Here is a 19,064-nt window from a genome sequence, read left to right as displayed (position 1 = left end):
GGCTAAGGGTCCATTGGAGTTGCAGCTGCTGGCCTTTGCCACAGATCACAGCAACACCAGATCCATAACCCACTGAGCAAGGCCAGGGATGGAACCCACATCCTCAAGGATACTAGCTGGGTTCGTTACCGCTGAGCCACAATAGGAACTTTGGTACAAATCACTTAAAAGTTTTGCAGTTCCTCAAAAAGTTAAACATAGAATTACCACATGATCCAGCAAATATACTCCTAGGTACATTCCCAAAAGAACTGAAAACAAGCGTTCAAATAAAAACTCCTATGTGAATGTTCACCACAACATTATTCACAATAGTCAAAAAACAGAAACACAAATATCCATCAAAAGATGACTAAACAAAATATGGTATATCTATATAATGGAAGATTATATAATGTGGTGTAGGCATCAGCCTGCTACAACATGGATAACCCTTGAAAATGGTACACTAAGTCAAAGAGGCCACACACAAAATGCTACACATTATATGATTTCATTTATATGAAATATCTAGAACAAACAAATCCATAGAGAAAGTAGATTTGTGGTTGCCAGGGGCTGGGAAGAGGGAAAAATGGGGAATGACTGCTTAACTGAGACTGCGTTTCCATCAGGGGTGATAAAAAAGCTCTGGCACTAGATAGTGGTCATGGCTGCACACACCGTGAATGTCCTTAATACCACCGAATTGCAAAATGGTCAACTGTATGTATATTCAACAATTTTTAAGAATCTTTTTAGGACATTCTTGAAAAAATAAAAGCATAGAGGAAAAAAGACAAGAGCTGGAAGAAATGAACTCTAAAAGGGCACAAGGAAACTCTGAAGGGGGCGGGAGGATGAGGGAACTATTCTACCGTAGTAATACTATATGCATTTGTCAAAACTCAGAGAACTCAAAGCAGGTAAATAAATTACAGGACTTAAAGCAGGTAAATTACACCTCAATAAATCTGTTTTTAAAGGAAAGTGTCTATTTCTTTATGGCAAATGTGTAAAAGGTAAGTAAAAAGACTGTTGATTTTTAAAAATAACTCAGCATTTCATGTCTTATATTGCCTACCATATTTAGTAGCATTCTCAATGGAAAAGCAAAAATGTAGCACTGGTTGCTTTCCAATGAAACTAAAGATTGTTAGTGTCTGAATTAATCAGGCACCAGAACTGGAACTTTAAGCTCAAGAAGGATAAACCTAGCAAAGGTATAGGAAGAAATTAACATTGCATTTATACCTGTAAAAGACAACTGTTACCTGTACTAACAGTAAAAAGTTCTAAATTTCTAGCAGAATAGCAGTATTACTATTTATCAATGCCTGTGAAATGCCTGAGATAAGTCCTTATAGCACTTAAGTTTTTAAAAAAGAAACATTCTATAAATTCTTTTTTTTTTTTTTTTTGGTCTGTTTAGAGCCATACACCCACAGCATATGGAGGTTCCCAGGCTAGGGGTCCAATCGGACTAATCAGACCAGAGCCAGAGCCACAGCAACATGGAATCCAAGCTGCATCTGTGACCCATACCACAGCTCATGGCAACACTAAATTCTCAATCCACTGAGCGAGGCCAGTGATCAAACCTGCGTTCTCATGGAATACTAGTCCGGTTCGTTAACACCTGAGCCTCAAAGGGAACTCCCCCTATAAATTCTTAGCGTTTTATTGTCTACTGATTTTGAAAGCTTTCAAAAAAAACTGAAACAAAGTCAAAGCACTATAGCCGGCAGGATCAGGAAAATCACTGGCTGAAAGAGAGCTCGGCAATCCACACTTTTTTTTTTTTTGGTCTTTTCAAGGCTGCACCCATGGCATAAGGAGGTTCCCAGGCTAGGAGTTGAATTGCAGCTGCAGCTGCCAGCCTATACCAGAGCCACAGCAACTCGGGATCCGAGCTGCGCCTGTGACCGACATCATAGCTCATGGCAACACCGGATCCTTAACCCACTGATCCTTAACCCAGGGCCTGAACCCCCGTCCTCATGGATACTAGGGTTCGTTAACCATTGAGCCATGATGGCAACTCCCAGCAATCCACTTCTAATCTATTTTATGTATTTAAGTATTCTGAGGTTCTGTACCTCATCTAGTATAAATTCGTATCTCATGAGGCATTAAGAATATTTTAATATTGATAGAGAGTTCCCTGGTGGCTCAGTGGGTTAAGGATCCAGCACTGACACTGCTGTGGCACAGGTTCCATCCCTGGCCTTGGAACTTTCGCATGCCAGGGTGAAAAGAAAAAAAAATACTGATAAGTTATAAAACCTAGTGCTTTTAATGTCCAATACAAATGTGAATCCAGTTTTCAGCATTTAACAAAAAATGTAAATCAACTATACTTCAATAAAATTTTTTAAAAACAATAATTTTGGAGTTCCTGTTGTGGCTCACAGTAACGAACCTAACTAGTATCCATGAGGATGCAGGTTCGCCCCTGGCCTTGCTCAGTGGGTTAAAGATCCACTGTTGCTGTGAGCTGTGGTATAGGTCTCAGACGCAGCTTGGATCTGGCATTGCTGTGATTGTGGTGTAGGCCGGTAGCTACAGCTCTGATTCAATTCCTAACCTGAGAACTTCCATATATTGTGGGTATGGCCCTAAAAAGCAAAAAATATAATAATAATAAACAATAATAATTTTGTTTTTGCTAAGTAATCATTTACCTGAAGGCTCCTGAATCTAAGGCATACATTAATTTGACTCACTTTCTTCCTGGTTTTCATTTTTTTTTTTGCTATTTCTTTGGGCCGCTTCCGCGGCATATGGAGGTTCCCAGGCTAGGGGTCTAATCGGAGCTGTAGCCACCGGCCTACGCCAGAGCCACAGCAACACAGGATCCAAGCCACGTCTGCAACCTACACCACAGCTCACAGCAACACTGGATCGTTAACCCACTGAGCAAGGGCAGGGACCGAACCCGCAACCTCATGGTTCCTAGTCGGATTCGTTAACCACTGCGCCACAACGAGAACTCCCTGATCTTCATTTTTAACCCAAACTAGTTCACCGCCTTAAATAAAACTCTGCTTAGTCTACCATTTGCATTGCTTATCTTGCCCTTTCGTCAGCAAGTCCTGGAAGTACTTTAGAAACATCCCATTCAGCCTGGGAAATTGCCAAGACTGAAAGGAAATCTCTTACTCTATGACCTCTCTCGCAGAGGAAGGACAAAAACACTGAAAGTCTACAAAGAAACAGGTCACATGCCCTCACTCCTACCCAGACTCTCCAGATACATGCCAAACATAGCCCCTTAAAACAGAGAAGATGAAGAAGCACTAAGAGTTAAACACTTAAGGAATCCTAAAAGGAAGAGTCTTGAAACTAAAGCAGGAGTCTAATCAAGGAAAAGGCAGAATGTTTTATAAGAAATGTGTGCAACCATCTTTAAAAAGTCCTGAAAACAGGCAAATAGTGACTATAGAGTTATTCTGGTAGAGTTCCTCTAATACATTCAAGCATATCCCCAATGAACTAACATGCTTGTGAGATTCTCTAACAATGATGTATTTTAAACCTTTCCTTTAAAAATAATCTAAAAAAGCACAGACTGAGGTCTCTCTTAAAAAATAAATGTACTGTGTTCCCGTCGTGGCTCAGAACCCATGAGGACACGGGTTCAATCCCTGGCCTTGCTTAGTGGGTTAAGGATCCAGCTGTGGTGTAGGTTGCAGATGTGGCTCAGATCCAGTGTTGCTGTGGCTGTGGCATAGGCCGGTGGCTACAGCTGCAATTCGACCCCTAGCCTGGGAACCTCCATATGCCGCGGGAAGCGGCCCTAGAAAAGGCAAAAAGACAAAATAAACAAATAAATAAATAAATGTACTGTTTGAGTTCCCTTGTGGCACAGCAGGTTAAGATCTGGTGTCACTGAGGCGGCTCAGGCCACTGCTATGGCATTAGATCGATCTCTGGCCCGGGAACTTCCACATGCCAGAGGTGCAACTTAAATAAATAAATGTACTGTGTAACAGATAACATCATTACCACCTTTAAAAAAGAAAAAAAAAAAAAAAAAAAAGGTCAAGAAAAATGATGTGGTTGTCATAAATCACTCATAAGTAAATTCCATTAAGAAAAGTAAATACAGGAGTTCCCGTCGTGGCACAGTGGTTAACGAATCCGACTAGGAACCATGAGGTCGCGGGTTCGGTCCCTGCCCTTGCTCAGTGGGTTAATGATCCAGTGTTGCCGTGAGCTGTGGTGTAGGTTGCAGACGTGGCTCGGATCCCGTGTTGCTGTGGCTCTGGCGTAGGCTAGTGGCTACAGCTCTGATTAGACCCCTAGCCTGGGAACCTCCATATGCCGTGGGAGCGGCCCCAGAAATAGCAAAAAGACAAAAAAAAAAAAAAAAAAAAAAAGAAAAGAAAAGTAAATAAAGTAAAAACAGGTACTTTTAAGGAAACCTATTCAAATCAGACACTTACTGCCACAATGGCACAGTCTACCCTACAAATCCTGGGCACAGTCAAGGATTTGGACATCAAGAGAATAATATTTTAATACGCATCCCGTAACATGTAAAACATCTTAAATACAATGGCAAATATGAAAAAGATACTTACTGAATTTCATATCCCACATATGGTTCTCAACAGAGAAAGACATTACCAGAAATATCTTTAGAAAGTTCTCAAATTATACACATGAACCCTCACCCCACCCTAACCCTTTTAAAAAATAAATTCTATTTATTTAGAGAAGTCTAAAATACCTTGGTTCTATTTCTAAAACTTCACCAACATAATTGTACTAAGACAGCAAGTGATTTTTAAATGGACTCTGATCTCTTTCAACACCACAAATAACTCCTCTAGGATCTATCTCCTTATGTATCCTAGGGTAGGAAATACACTATTAAACACCAAATGGTAAAGAAACATACTACCTATATTGGAACCTCTTTTTCAGAGGTGTTTTTGAAACAGTCATTGCCTCCTATTAAACATATATAAATAAAAAGCTATCATAGATCAACCTCAAAAGACCTGGACTCCTTAATCAAACAGCTGGGAAAGGAAGATACCTTTCAGAAAAAGCACATTATTCTAACCATAGGAATATTTATTAAATGAAACCAATTTAAGATAGTTACTGAAACATACTAGTAAGCAGTAATCAAGAGCCAGGAAACAATGCTCTCTCTGTGCTCAGCAGTAGCCAGAAATATACTGAAGTATTTAAAGTATTTAGCCTTAAGTTTGAGAAAGCTACTTGCAACAGTTCAAAATCAACACTTAAGCCACTTTAAACTCAAAAGGTCTAAACAGATCCTATCCTTTTCTTGCTATATTTTATACTAAACACACTTTTATCAGATTGAATTAAGTGTTATAAAAGAACCTTCTATAATTCCCTTTTACAACAAAAGAGAGGAAAATCAATGTTTCTGGATATGAAGTTAGCTAACAGATAGCATTTAGTCATTTTGAGTAAATTTATAGTGCCGTAATTTAAAATAGTACTAAAATCTCATGACAGCTTCATCCTATCTGTTTAGAAGATACATATGGTTCTTCAAGTACTTCAAACTATCACACTGGAAGAGTATATCCCTTCCATTACTCCATGATCCACCCTCCCTACTGCCTTTAAAACATACATACATACTAGGCTAGGGGACAAAGCAATGTAGCAGTCAAGTGACAAGCTTATAAGAACCAGTCCTAAATTCTAACTGTATAATGAAAGTTAGTTAAGCAAGGTACAAGCTACCTTTTAACCTAATCTGTCTCTATTTAATTCCATTTGCACCTGCCCTACGATAAATGCAGTTGCCAAGATTAGATTATTTTTGCTGGCTCACAATTCAAATGTTATCAAGTTCTTAAAGTGTGAGTAAAAAGATAAGAGAAAAAATAATAATGATGCAGGTTTATAGTCAAATTCCTTACCAGCCAACCTGAAAGAGGCTTACAGCCTAATGGAAATGTTCTTTCTAGGAGCCTGGAGTAGATACTGTAGAAAGAGGAGTTAATCTGACTAGCATCCAGGAGGACGTGGGTTCAATCCCTGGGTTAAGGATCAGTGGGTTAAGGAGCCGGTGAGCTGTGGTGTAGGTTGCAGATGCGGCTCAGATCCCAAGTTGCTGTCTGTGGCTGTGGTATAGGCTGGCAGCTACAGCTCAGATTCGACCCTTAGCCTGGGAACCTCCTTATGCCATTGATGAGGCCCTAAAAAGAAAAAAAAATAAAAAGAAAATGTAGAAAGAGAACCACTACAATTAATTGCATCTCCAACAATCTTCTTCTAAGAGTATGCATTTGCCATACTTAATAAAAATTTAACAATTATATAAGCTTCCAGCCATATATCCTCTGGAGACGACATAAATCCCCTTTCTGGAATTTTTAGAAGTCACTACATACACCCTCTAGGTCTCAGAGTACTAGAAGAGAAAAATGAAATTTGAGGGAGTTCCTATCGTGGCTCAACAAAAATGAATCTGACAAGTATCCATGAGGACGTGGGTTCGATCCCTGGCCTTGCTCAGTGAGTTAAAGATTGGGCACTGCCGTGAGCTGTGGTGTAGGTTGCAGACACGGCTGGGATCCTGAGTTGCTGTGGCTGTGGGGTAAGCCGATGGCTACAGCTCCAATTCAACCCCTAGCCTGGAAACTTTGATACGCTGCGGGTGTGGCCCTAAGAAGCAGCCCTAAGAAGCCACCCCCGTCAAAAAAAGTAAAGAAATTTGAACTAGGATGTGAGTCTAAGTGTGTGGTAAATTCTAAAACTTTCTGAGGAAGAGATAAGGCAAATATTTGTGAAGGAGCAATACTAAAAATGTACATTCTTTTTTTTTTTTTTTTTGTCTTTTTTTGTCTTTTTGTCTTTTGTTGTTGTTGCTATCTCTTGAGCCGCTTCCGAGGCATATGGAGGTTCCCAGGCTAGGGGTTGAATCGGAGCTGTAGCCACCGGCCTACACCAGAGCCACAGCAACGCGGGATCCGAGCCGCGTCTGCAACCTACACCACAGCTCACGGCAACGCCGGATCGTTAACCCACTGAGCAAGGGCAGGGACCGAACCCGCGACCTCATGGTTCCTAGTCGGATTCGTTAACCACTGTGCCACGACGGGAACTCCTAAAAATGTACATTCTTAAAAAGAAATACACCTTAGAGAAGAATTTAAAACACCTTCATTCTATTTCTAACTTCTCCAATGCAATTACATTAAGACAACAAGTAGATTTTTAATGGACTAAAAGAGGGAGGAGAAGAATACTACGGTATAATTTTTATACCTTCAACAAAATTAAAATAAAAACATGTAATACTAGCATTATAACAATTATACAAGATAGGCCATTTTAACTAAATACAAGGCTGCTTTTACAAAACTTTGATTTATAGTTAATTGATTTTACCCCTGTGCATACACATGCACAAGCTTTCTTAAGCATAAATTCACCTTTAATTTCAGTATTTTCTAACTCAAGTCCTTCAAAAACTGTGCCTCGAGGTAGATTCCTCTAAACTAGATTAATGAATATATACTAAATCTCAAGTTTCATTGTCTTACTGCTGAGAAACCATTTTTATTTTTCTTCACACTTATCAAAAGAATATAAGGACAGGAGCTCCCTTTGTGGTGCAGTAGAAATAAATCCAACTAGGAACCATGAAGTTGTGGGTTTGATCCCTGGCCTCACTCAGTGAGTTAAGGATCCAGTGTTGCCATGAGCTGTGGTGTAGGTTGCAGATGCGGCTCAGATCCAATTAGAACCCTAGCCTGAGAATTTCCATATGCCACAGGTACGGCCCTAAAAAAGACAAAAGACACACACACACACACAAACCATGAGCTCCTAGACATACTATGAACAGCAACATTAACCACCAAAGGAGTAATTTCTAACAGAAATACAATCTTCCTCTTTTCAAAGGGTATGAAGATTAATATGAAAGAAGTAATTCATTATGAAAGAAAACTGATTCTGGAAAATTTGGGTTTCAGTCATTCCCTAATCAGCAGGCATACAACTGGCAAGAGGTTGTTTCCCCAGGTATTCTAATAGAATGCCAAAAGAGGCTCAACCCAGTGCTTAACTTTTTAGTGATTAGACTGCTTAAATAACATATGAACAGGAGTTCCCGTTGTGGCACAACAGACAAGGCTCGGATTCTGTGATGCTATGGTGTAGGCCAGCAGCTGTAGCTCTGACTTGACCCCTTGCCTGGGAACCTCCATATGCCTCGGGAACAGCCCGAAAGAGCAAAAAAAAAAAAAAACCAAAAAACACCAGAAAACAAAAAAACAAATAGATAAGGATCTGGCATTGTTACTGCTGTGGCTCTGGTTACAGCAACGGCACAGGTTAGATCCCTAGCCCAGGAACTTCCGCATGTCACGGTCTCAGTCAAAAAAAAAAAAAAAAAAAAAAAAAAAAGAATATAGTTAAAAAAGAAAAATTTATCAATATGTAAGCAAGGTATTTTTTCAAGATGGATAAAACCTATAAATCTTAAATGGCCATAGCCTTTCTCCTATAAAAGATCTGGTCATCTCAGTCCACTAGAATATTATGCTTTTGAACCTGTTTAATCAGCTTATTTAAACTGCTGCCTCAGGCTAACTAGGAACAGTTCCCCTCAAAATGCCTCCTACAGTGACAGTGTTGTAAGTCCTGAAGCTAATTCTAAACACAGAAACAAACTTGTAGGTTTCTACTTCTCTGTATTTACTTAAGAAAGGACACTCAAATTTAGAGTGCATATTATTTATTGATGTAACAGTAGCAAAGAAGGGATACAGAGGTAAAACCATTATACAAGATGCATATACATATAAAGGTTATGTTTTATTGAGGAAGATACACACAAAATCCTCCGATAGGGTTAAGTGCTAGGGAAAAAAACCCAAGGTGAAGTGTTATTAGAGAAGGCCACTGCTTCTCACTGAGGGGGTGGCATTTAGGCTGAGAGAACATGAAAGCACCCAGGACAGGCACTCTGAGAAGAGCAATCTATGTAGTAGTTATACAGCCAGAACAGCACATGCAAAGGCCCTAAGGCAGAAATGAGTTTGGAGAGTGCTTTAGGGCAAGTACAGAGCAGTAGAGAAAATGACTCACTCAGGCTAAGCCCTCAGGGACTTAAACTAGTTGGGGGAACAAAAAGACTGCAGTGATAAGCACAGTAGACCTGTAGCAAGATCTGGAAAGAAGAGGGATCAGAGAGGGCAGGGGGTAGGGTAAGGGTCTTAAGGGAAGTACAAGGTTTAGATTGGGGGGCAGGGCACAAAAAACAGAGCTAAACCAACAGTAGGTGCAAAAGGGTCCATGAACCAGTACTGTAGCTCACAGGAATAAATCTAACTTCGCCAAACTTAGAACTCTTCTGTGTTCCAGAACTCAAATGCCTGAAAAGATTAAAAGTGGATCCACAACCACAAACTGTTTTCATAAGGATCTTAAGATATCCCAAGTATGTTTACAGCAAAAGAGAAATAAGAGAAATATGTTGAAGATAATGAGGTTATCAATAATCATCAGAAACCCTAAGTTGGTAGGAAACCATAAGATAACACTCAAAGATTTCTTTTTTTTTTTTTTTTGGCCGAGCCTGCTGCATGCCAGGGATCAACGTCATGTCACAGCAGGAACAACAACAGATCCTTAACCACCAGGCCACCAGGGAATGCCTATAATAACTTTTAAGGCAAGATCCACCTGTACACTCTGCCAGGGTTTGGGTTTTAGGGTTTTTGGTTTTTTTTTGGGGGGGGGATGAGATTGAAAGGGGAGTAATCCAGCTGCAAAGTCACTGTGTATCTTGATCACGGTCATGGTTACACAGGTGTATTCATTTCTCAAAAACCACAAACTTCAGACCTACACATGCATAAATTCTATCTCGAAAAAGTAACAAGTTCAAATTTTTGACTTGTTAAAAATTTTTAAGTCAAAAAATTTTGGGTTAAAAGTTTTCTAACTCAAAAGAGTTAAAAAAAAAATCATTTGACTAAGAGAGGAAAAGTACAAGCAACTAATACAAGATGGAGCAGAACTAATATAATAAAAGTATACATACACCTGAAATTAACATGATGTATGGCAATTACACCTCAATTAAAAAAAAAAGAAAAACACAAACATTTCCTGAAAAATTTAATGGGTTACACTCTACATTAAAAACAAAAATTGGAGTTCCCGTCGTGGCGCAGTGGTTAATGAATCCGACTAGGAACCATGAGGTTGCGGGTTCGGTCCCTGCCCTTGCTTAGTGGGTTAACGATCCGGCATTGCCATGAGCTGTGGTGTAGGTTGCAGATGCGGCTCAGATCTGGCGTGGCTGTGGCTCTGGCGTAGGCTGGTGGCTACGGCTCCGATTTGACCCCTAGCCTGGGAACCTCCATATGCTGCAGGAGCTGCCCAAGAAATAGCAAAAAGCCAAAAAAAAAAAAAAAATCAACTAAGAGAGGAAAAGTACAAGCAACTAATACAAGATGGAGCAGAACTAACATAATAAAAGTATACATACACCTGAAATTAATATGATGTATGGCAATTACACCTCAATTAAAAAAAAAAAACCCACAAACATCTCCAGAAAAATTTAATAGGTTACACTTTACATTTAAAAAAAAAGTAATAAGCTAGAGTACTTCATACAGGAATTAAATCCACAAAACTTCTGCAATCTTTACTGTCAGACCTTTATATAAAAATTCCATATAACATATAAAAATATGTTTTATTTTACAGTTCCCAAAATAAAACAGGCTCTAAGAAAACTTTAAGATAGCCAGAGAGGTAGCCAAAATATGAAGAAATAGTAAACAAATGACAGCTCATGCACATCCATAAAGGGAGATCCATTCAAAGTAGCCTCAGGGATTTATTTCAGGTGATAAGGATAGGAAAAGAAAAGAAAGTGTAAGCAAGTGCCTACTACATGTCCAGCAGTGAGGGCAGGAAATCTTAAATTTAAAAGTTGTGAGAACTCAGTGTTCACAAAAAACACAATCAACCATTTTATGTGTATGGTCATTCCACATAATGTAAGTGTCCAACCTAAACTGCAGTGTGAGCAGATAAAAAGAATCATTGCAATGGTCATCTCTCAATCAAAAAAAGATAACAAATGAGGGACTTTAGCTTATGGCAATTCCACATATCGATCTGAAAACTTTTGTCTGAATTTAAACCATGAATTATAAACAGAACATTCAGGTTCTCAACAGTCTCTGGTCTAGATTATTCCAACCGCCTCCTACTGTACTTATTCACACACATATATCAACTAATTCTCATCTTCCTCAATTATGCCACTTCCATGCTGGTAAAATTTCAATGGTTCCCTAAAGTCATTCCAAATACACTTACAATAATTCGAGACCTACAATACACCCCCACTCCAGCTCTCAAGTTTTCTCTTATTTGTATCACACCTCACAAGTTCCCTGCCCTTCTAATCAAACTGACAATTTTTCTTACCAAGGACAACTGGGATTTTGTCATCTCCATACTTTCTTCTATCTTTTGAAATAGAATTGTACTGTCAAAATAGTATAGATCAATTTCATGCCCCCTACTCAACTGTACAGCTTTCGCTCCTCTGACTTTCCAAGTTTACAACGTTAATCACATGTAAAAATAATTATACCAAGAATTACATCACAATCAATAGCCACATAATGCTTTACCATTTACAAAGCCCTTTCTTATCTCTCATACTACCAGACCAATAACCTCCTTAAAGACAGCAGCTCTATCAGTCATAAAAATTCCTACAGCATCACTATTTCCTGAATTAGAATACTTTCAACAAATTAGAGTATTTCATAATCTATTATTTTTTGGTCATGCCTGCAACATGTGGAAATTCCTGGGCCAAGGATGGAACCAGTGCCACAGCAGCAACCCAAGCCGCTGCAGTGACAATGCCAGATTCTTATCCTGCTGCACCACAGAAGAATTCCTTTTTTTTTTTTTTTTTTTGCCACACCCACAGCATGTGAGAGTTCCCAGGCCAGGGATCAAATCTGCACCGCAGTTGTGACCTGCACCACAACTACGGCAACCTAGATCCTTAACCTGTTGCTCCAAACGGTAACTCATAATCTCCTGTTATTTTAAAAACCCTTCAGTTATACTCGCAACTTAAAAAGGAAACACAACTGGAGAAAAAAGGTTCAATTTAAAGATACAATTGTCTAGAGTTCCCATCGTGCTCAGTGGTTAACGAATCTGACTAGGAACCATGAGGTTGTGGGTTTGATTCCTGGCCTCGCTCAGTGGGTTAAGGATCCGGAGTTGCCATGAGCTGTGGTGTAGGTCACAGACGAGGTTCGGATCCCGCACTGCTGTGGCTCTGGCGTAGGCCAGCAACTGTAGCTCTAATTAGACCTCTAGCCTGGGAACCTCCATATGCCGCAGATGCAGCCCTAGAAAAGACCAAAAATAAATAAATAAATAAATAAATAAATAAATAAATAAATACAAACAACTGCCAAATGTTTAATAATGGAATATTTATTCTATAATGGAAAAAATAAGCTTTCCCCTAAGTTAAACACCCATACACAATTACCTAAAACTATGTGTCCTTGGAAATCTGTGGTACAGAATTGCCAACCATTAAATTCTATTTAACTAAAGCTCCATTTATACTTACAAAATATGTAACTCCACTTAATTTTATCCTTTATATATTTCACTATATTATGCACCTATGGACATCAGACAGTACAGATTCATAAAAGTCTGAATAGATAACTCTGGTTTCAAAAATTCAGCTTCTCACAACATCAGACATACTAGTTTCTGGCTTTTCCATCTTCACAACACTTTTCCTCAGCTTTTGGTCTGTGATAGTGGAGCATGAAGGTATCTGCACTTGTGACAACTTCAATCTGACTACATTTTACCAGAAATGGAAGCTGTTTTCAATACACAGTTTCACCCTTTTAGAACTGTAGAAAGATCCTAAGTTTGGGCACAGTAAGACATCCAATAAGTATCTGCTAAATGAATAAAGCCTTAAGACTGCCAAGTGTAGAAGTAAAATCTATGTCTTTTCTGTTGACCAACTGCTTTCTCTTGTTTACTTAACTAATCTATATTTGACTCCAAAGTCGAATTAATCATGTCATTTTGGAGTATTAAAATGAACAATATAACGAATTATACATTTAATTTTTTTTTTTTTTTTTTTTTGCTTTTGAGGGCCATGCCCGCGGCATATGGAGGTTCCCAGGCTAGGGGTCGAATCAGACCTGCAGCTGCTGGCCTACACCACAGCCACAACAACGCAGGATCTGAGCCGCATCTGCAACCTATACCACAGCTCATGGCAACACTGGATCCTTAACCCACTGAGAGAGGCCAGGGATCGAACACGCAACTTTATGGTTACTTGTCAGATTCGTTTCCACTGCGCCACTACAGGAACTCCTATACATTTAATTTTAAAGTAAATCATTCTAATATCTATCTCGATTGGTACACCTGGAGTACTTCTCAAAATAAAGTCAAGAAAAGGACAGACCAGTTAGGGGCAATAGTAAAACCACTCATTTGCCAAATCATTTTTAAATGTTAATGGAGATTACAGTGAATGAAAAGGAAGACTATAAGCCAGTGCTATAGAAATGCTTTCTGCTAAAGGAAAGGTGGGCTTACTCTGTTGCCACATGACAAGAGTCTATTCAGCCACCTGGAACACTTCCTGTCAACATGTGTGAAGTATCATGTGTGGCCATGACTGACTCAACAGTCAGGTTTCCAGACTAACTGACAAACTAACGCTAAAAAGAAACTGACAAAAACTGTTTTTAAAAAAGCCCACATCTAGCAAAATAGAATCCAAAAAAATTATAGAAAGACTGGTACAGAAAAGCAAATTAATTTTTTTTTTTAAAACCAAAAGGATTCTGATAAACCATAAAGAATTCGCCAGCATTTGAAGATGTTTAGAAAAATAAACTTCCATTTAAAGAAGCGGGAAAATCAAGCTCCATTCTGTCAGTTAACTGAGTCTGTCACCTTTCTGAAGTGAGGAGGGGACAAAATAACAACCTCAAATTTATCTCAGGAAAATTTATGACTTGGCAAACACCTTAAGTTTTTTTTATTGGCTATTTTACAAAACAACTAGGCAACAGTGCAAAGAAATTTTGCTTTGGTGTACCCTCCATACATTTCTGTTCCCTCCTCTACAAAAAAGTCAAGTATTTCCAATATCCTAATTGACTGTTACTCCATGTAACCAAGTGCATCTTCTCATAGCATCTGTCTACCTAGGCAATAAGTTCTGAGACTTTGCTACAGAGCACAGCTTCAAAGAATGCAGAGGCCCCTTTACACACACACAGAGCCAAAAAATAAGGTAACTGAAAGAAGAAAACACGAGTAATATTAATAACCCATGTACTTATTCCACAACTATGGGAGCCATTCTGCTTCATACCTGTCAAATGAAACCAGGCAACCTCAACCCGTGGCTCCAACTGTGCTACTCCACTTGTTGAGAACCACAAGCTACAGTTTATTCTTCTCCAGAAGTTCTAGGACTGCTTGAGAAGGGCACTTTATTTAGTCCTCTAAAGGGATACCATGCACATTGTTTACACATGCTGACAATACCGAAAAATAATGGAAAATCTACTGTCAAAGAGCTCTCAGATGTTCAATTCAACCTCATTTATCACCTAATTCACTAGATGGGAAAAAGAAGTAAATTTCACACATTTCAATGAACATACACAACAACCAAAAATGCCAGTTATAGATAAAAATATCAAAACCAGTCAACTGATTTTATTTAAAGCACTCACAAACCCTAAGCGGTAAAGGACAGGTCCAACTATGCTTTTCTTTTCAAAAATTTTAAACTACTTAACATCTTAATTCTAAACTAAGCTTTTAATGTCACTTTGTTATATACATAATTCTCAGCAGACAGGAGACCTGGAAAAACACATGAAACAGAATGAAATGTGTATCACTCATCAGCCAAAAGATTATTTTGGTTTTTCTATCAAGTCGTAGGGCGTTACATTCTACTATCTTTCCAAATTATTTCCAAACATTGCTGGAATTGCATGCAGCCATCAGGAAATTAAAAGTCATCCCAACAATGTGTGTCTAACATTTCTCTGGCCAGTTCCTGGACAATCATAATGCAAGAGGCTCAAAGTGCGAGACCTCCATGAAACAACTAACCCTACAATGTTATATACATTTAGGGAATTCTTCTAGGCACTGGGCTAAGTTCCAAAACAGTCTTGAGTATTACAAGCACTTATTGAGTAAGAGAGATGAGAATCAGTCCAAAATTACGTACAACTGCCCCATGATTAATCAGAAAGAAACGAAAATTAATTTTCTTTAAAAAGTCGGTACCCTTTAATATGTTCATTTCCAAGGAGACCCCTGTCGGAAATCAAACCCTTTACTCTTCTAAGCGAAAGCCCGCTCAAGTGTCCAGGCATGAACTGCTCTCCGCCAAAGTAGCTGCCCCCTGCACTTGTGGGAAACATTTTCCAGGACCAGAGTCGGTTGGCCCCATTAACACTGTCACAATCTCCTCTCATGCCCCACAACGAGCCTGCCTAAAGTCAGAGTAAGGCCCTGGAGCGTGGCTGTTTTTTAAATATTAACACGTGGGAGGTCACAGAAAAGATCAAAGTTAAGGAGGTCTTTTCACGTGGGGGCTGAGAGGCGGAGAGATAGGAAAGTGAATGGGTGGCGGAGAGGGTCCTGTACTCCCAGGATCCCCCAACTCATATACCAACTTAAGGGGAAGGCGGCAAGTAAAAAAAAACAAAAAACAAACAAAAAAAAACAACCAACACCAGGTTCCCTTCCTTCACCCAATTCCTAGGCCAGTTCCTTCTCCCGGCGCCCAGGGTCTGGCTCCAGCCCTGAGGCTGAAATGCAGGGAGAGGGGAAGCATTTAGGCCTCGCCTCCCAGCGGCCTTCCTTCCCCAGCCGGGGCGGGAGGGAACCCAGGAAGCCGCGCCCGGTTCCTGGGGGGGTGGAGAGCCTAGGCCGCGCCTCCCAGCCCGGCGGCCCTAGGCCTCGGCCCGCCCGAGGCGAGGCCCGGGGTCGGGGTGGCGAGCTGGCCGCCGGCTCACCCACCTGGGTTGCCAGTCATTCCAGCTCCGCGGGTACTTGGTGCCGCCGCCGCCGCCGCTGCTCAGCCGAGACCCCGGGGCTCTGCGGCTCATTACCTTCCCCGACACGACATGGCCAAGCGCCGCCGCCCGAAGAAGCGCGAGTCGCCGCCCGAACCGGCCGCTGCCGACACTCCGCTCCGGCCCCGGGCTGAGGAGGAAGCCGAGAAGGAGGAGGAGGCGGCGGAGGGCGGGGGAGGCGGACGGCCGTTCCGGGTTCCGCCTGAGCCCGCAGCGCAGGACGAGGAGGCGGGAGCGGCGCGGCGAGAGGGAGGCGGAGGAAGGGGAGGCGACGTCTCTTCCAGGGCCGTGCGCGGCCCGCGACGCCGGGGCCCAGGAGGAGGAGGACAGGGAGGAGGAGGCGGTGGCGGCTGCTCCTCACGCTCACACAGCCACGGGTTCCCCGCCTCCCGGCTCCGCCCGCCGCGCCGCCGCTGCCGCACGGCATGCTGGGAGCGAGAGGCGGTGCCGGCGCCCGCCGGGCCGGGGTGGAGGGGCGGGGCCGGGACCGAGGGGCGGGGCATGTGGGCGGGGCCGGACTCAGCAAGTGGACCGCCCTCTCCGCGCCCCGCGCTCGCTTCCAGTCTTCGCGGACCGCGCGGAGGTCCGGCCCCGCCGCGGGGGATCACGGGAGAGGGGGTTCTCCGTCACCATCTCCACGCGCACGCTCTCCTATACACCCCCGGGAAAGCACCTGACCCCCAGAGGGCGGGGCAGTCAGGTGTAAACAGGCTTCCGCTCAAGATACAGGGGTGCCCTTGCGGTGGCGCGCGCAGACACACATGCATGTCCTTAGAGTTCACGCGCGCCCACGTTCCTCACCTTGTACGGCAATAAGTAAAAATAAAAAACAGAGGGGGTGAACATTCATCTACCCAGCCTCCACCTGAAATGTGCCCGTAGATTCCCGACACCTTGACCATTTATGTCTTACCATTACAAAAAACGAAATAGAGGAAGAAAGCGGAATACTCACGAGCACCAACCTTTGTCCCCTGCAACATGAAATACGCTCTGAAATCCTCCCACCGTTAACAGCTACTTTCCCTTCCAAAGAGTCTTGCGGGTGGCGTGGCATTGGGCGGGGGGGGGGGGGGGGGCCAAACCTGAGCACTTTCTCCTCCGCCGCGACGTTTCCACGGCCCCCACCAAAGAGTTCACTAAAGCATCTTAGACATAAAGTGGATGCCATATACAAAGAGAAAAGGTCAACAAGCTGCACAGCAAACAGGTAACAGGGAGTTAGCATGTGGCTCAGTAGGTCATTGCTGTGGCTTCAGTTACAGCTTGGTGCAGGTTCCATTCCTGGCCCCGGAGCTTCCCTAGGTGCAGCCAAACACACACACACGCACGCACGCACGCACACACAGAACAGGTAACAGGAATTAACTCTGGAGGATAGTCAAAAGGGTCTTACGTTATTTTATGTTGCAAATTCCCTATGTTGCAAAGTCCCCATATATTGCTTGTGTGATTAAAAATGGTTACCAATGGAATTCCCGTTGTGGCGCAGTGGTTAACGGACCCGAGTAGGAACCATAAGGTTGCGGGGTTGATCCCTGGACTTGCTCAGTGGGTTAAGGATCCGGCGTTGCCGTGAGCTGTGGTGTAGGTTGCAGACGCAGCTCGGATCCCGCGTTGCTGTGGCTCTGGTGTAGGCCAGTGGTTACAGCTCTGATTTGACCCCTAGCCTGGGAACCTCCATATGCCGCAGGAGCGGCCCTAGAAAAAGGCAGAAAAAAAAAAAAGTTACTAAATTACAAAAGTACTTGAGATTATGAGGTGATCCACATGCATCCCCCTTCAACTTTGGGCTCCTTGCTTATGTCCGTCAACACTGTAGGCTCTTGCTAGTTCTAAAGGATGGAAAGTTAGGTTTTCATATGTACTTTTCTCCCCTCCCCAATTCGACTCATTCAGGGAACAAGAAGCTCCTTCTACGAACTGGTGCTATTTGACTCAACACAGAAATTCTCACTAGGTTTAGACTCCAGCATGGTCACCCACATGTGTAAAAAAAAAAAAAAAAAAAAATTTTTTTTTAAATAACCTGAGTGAAGAGGGATACATCCCACAGTTATACACTCCATCCTGAAATGTGCCCTGGGTAGCCCATACTTGCTGTGAGGAAGGATCCTACCATTTGTGAAAGGGACCCTACCAATGGTGTCCTTTCTTCCCTACTCTCCTATGAAAAGTCCCTCTTGAATCAAGTCCTAAGATTAGGGTTCTCTCTCAGAAATTGTGAATCCTGCCACAAGGTATTTTGGTTTGTTTGTAGTTCATGTCTAATGACATAAGCAAACAGTAAACACATATGTTTGGGGTTTGGGGGTTTTATTTGGGGGAGTGCCATATCTGTGGCATGTAGAAGTTCCCAGGCCAGGGGTGGAACCCACATCACAGCTTTAACCAGAGCCACAGCAGTGAAAATGCCAAATCTTTAACCCCCTGGGGGAACGAGGGAATTTCCCTCACATGTTTTCAATGTACAGCCTAATTGTGATTAATTCTTTCATTCAACATTTTTTAGCAAAATTTACTGAGCATCTACTAACCAAGCAGTTGGGGACAGGGACAGTGATCCGACTCAATCCCTATCCTCAAGGAACTCTGGGAGTAGGGGTCGGAGAAATAGGTGTATTATTAGAAATGATCGAAATAGTTACAATCTCCTCTCTCTCCACCACCCTGCAATCTGACCAAAAAAGCCACTTCTCCCAAAGCGTTTTCTCTTTCCTTCCTTCCTTCCTTCCTTCCTTCCTTCCTTCCTTCCTTCCTTCCTTTCTTTTTCTTTCTTTCAGCTTAAGCCACAGCCAGAGCAAGGCTGGATTGGAGGTGCAAGACCTACACCACAGCTCATGGAAACACCAGATCCTTAACCCACCGAGCGAGGCCAGGGATGGAACCTGATTCCTCAGGGATACTAGGTGGGTTTGTTAC

General features: G+C 42.0%; 1 protein-coding gene across 5 annotated transcripts in view; it reads right to left on the bottom strand.

The window, feature by feature from the left end:
• Positions 1–16,534, bottom strand: part of SMG1 (SMG1, nonsense mediated mRNA decay associated PI3K related kinase) — a 104,450-nt gene extending 87,916 nt beyond the window's left edge. For 2 of the 5 annotated variants that reach the window (XM_021086547.1, XM_021086548.1), the window contains exon 1: positions 16,087–16,534. In XM_021086547.1, the coding sequence (XP_020942206.1) occupies positions 16,087–16,175 (89 nt within the window). In that variant the 5' untranslated portion in view covers positions 16,176–16,534. The remainder of the gene's footprint in view (positions 1–16,086) is intronic. The other 3 variants (XM_021086549.1, XM_021086551.1, XM_021086552.1) reach the window with 3 other exon arrangements.

The sequence above is a fragment of the Sus scrofa genome, chromosome 3 (assembly GCF_000003025.6).
Source record: "Sus scrofa isolate TJ Tabasco breed Duroc chromosome 3, Sscrofa11.1, whole genome shotgun sequence".
NCBI lineage: Eukaryota > Metazoa > Chordata > Mammalia > Artiodactyla > Suidae > Sus > Sus scrofa.
This window is presented reverse-complemented; position numbering and strand designations above follow the sequence as displayed.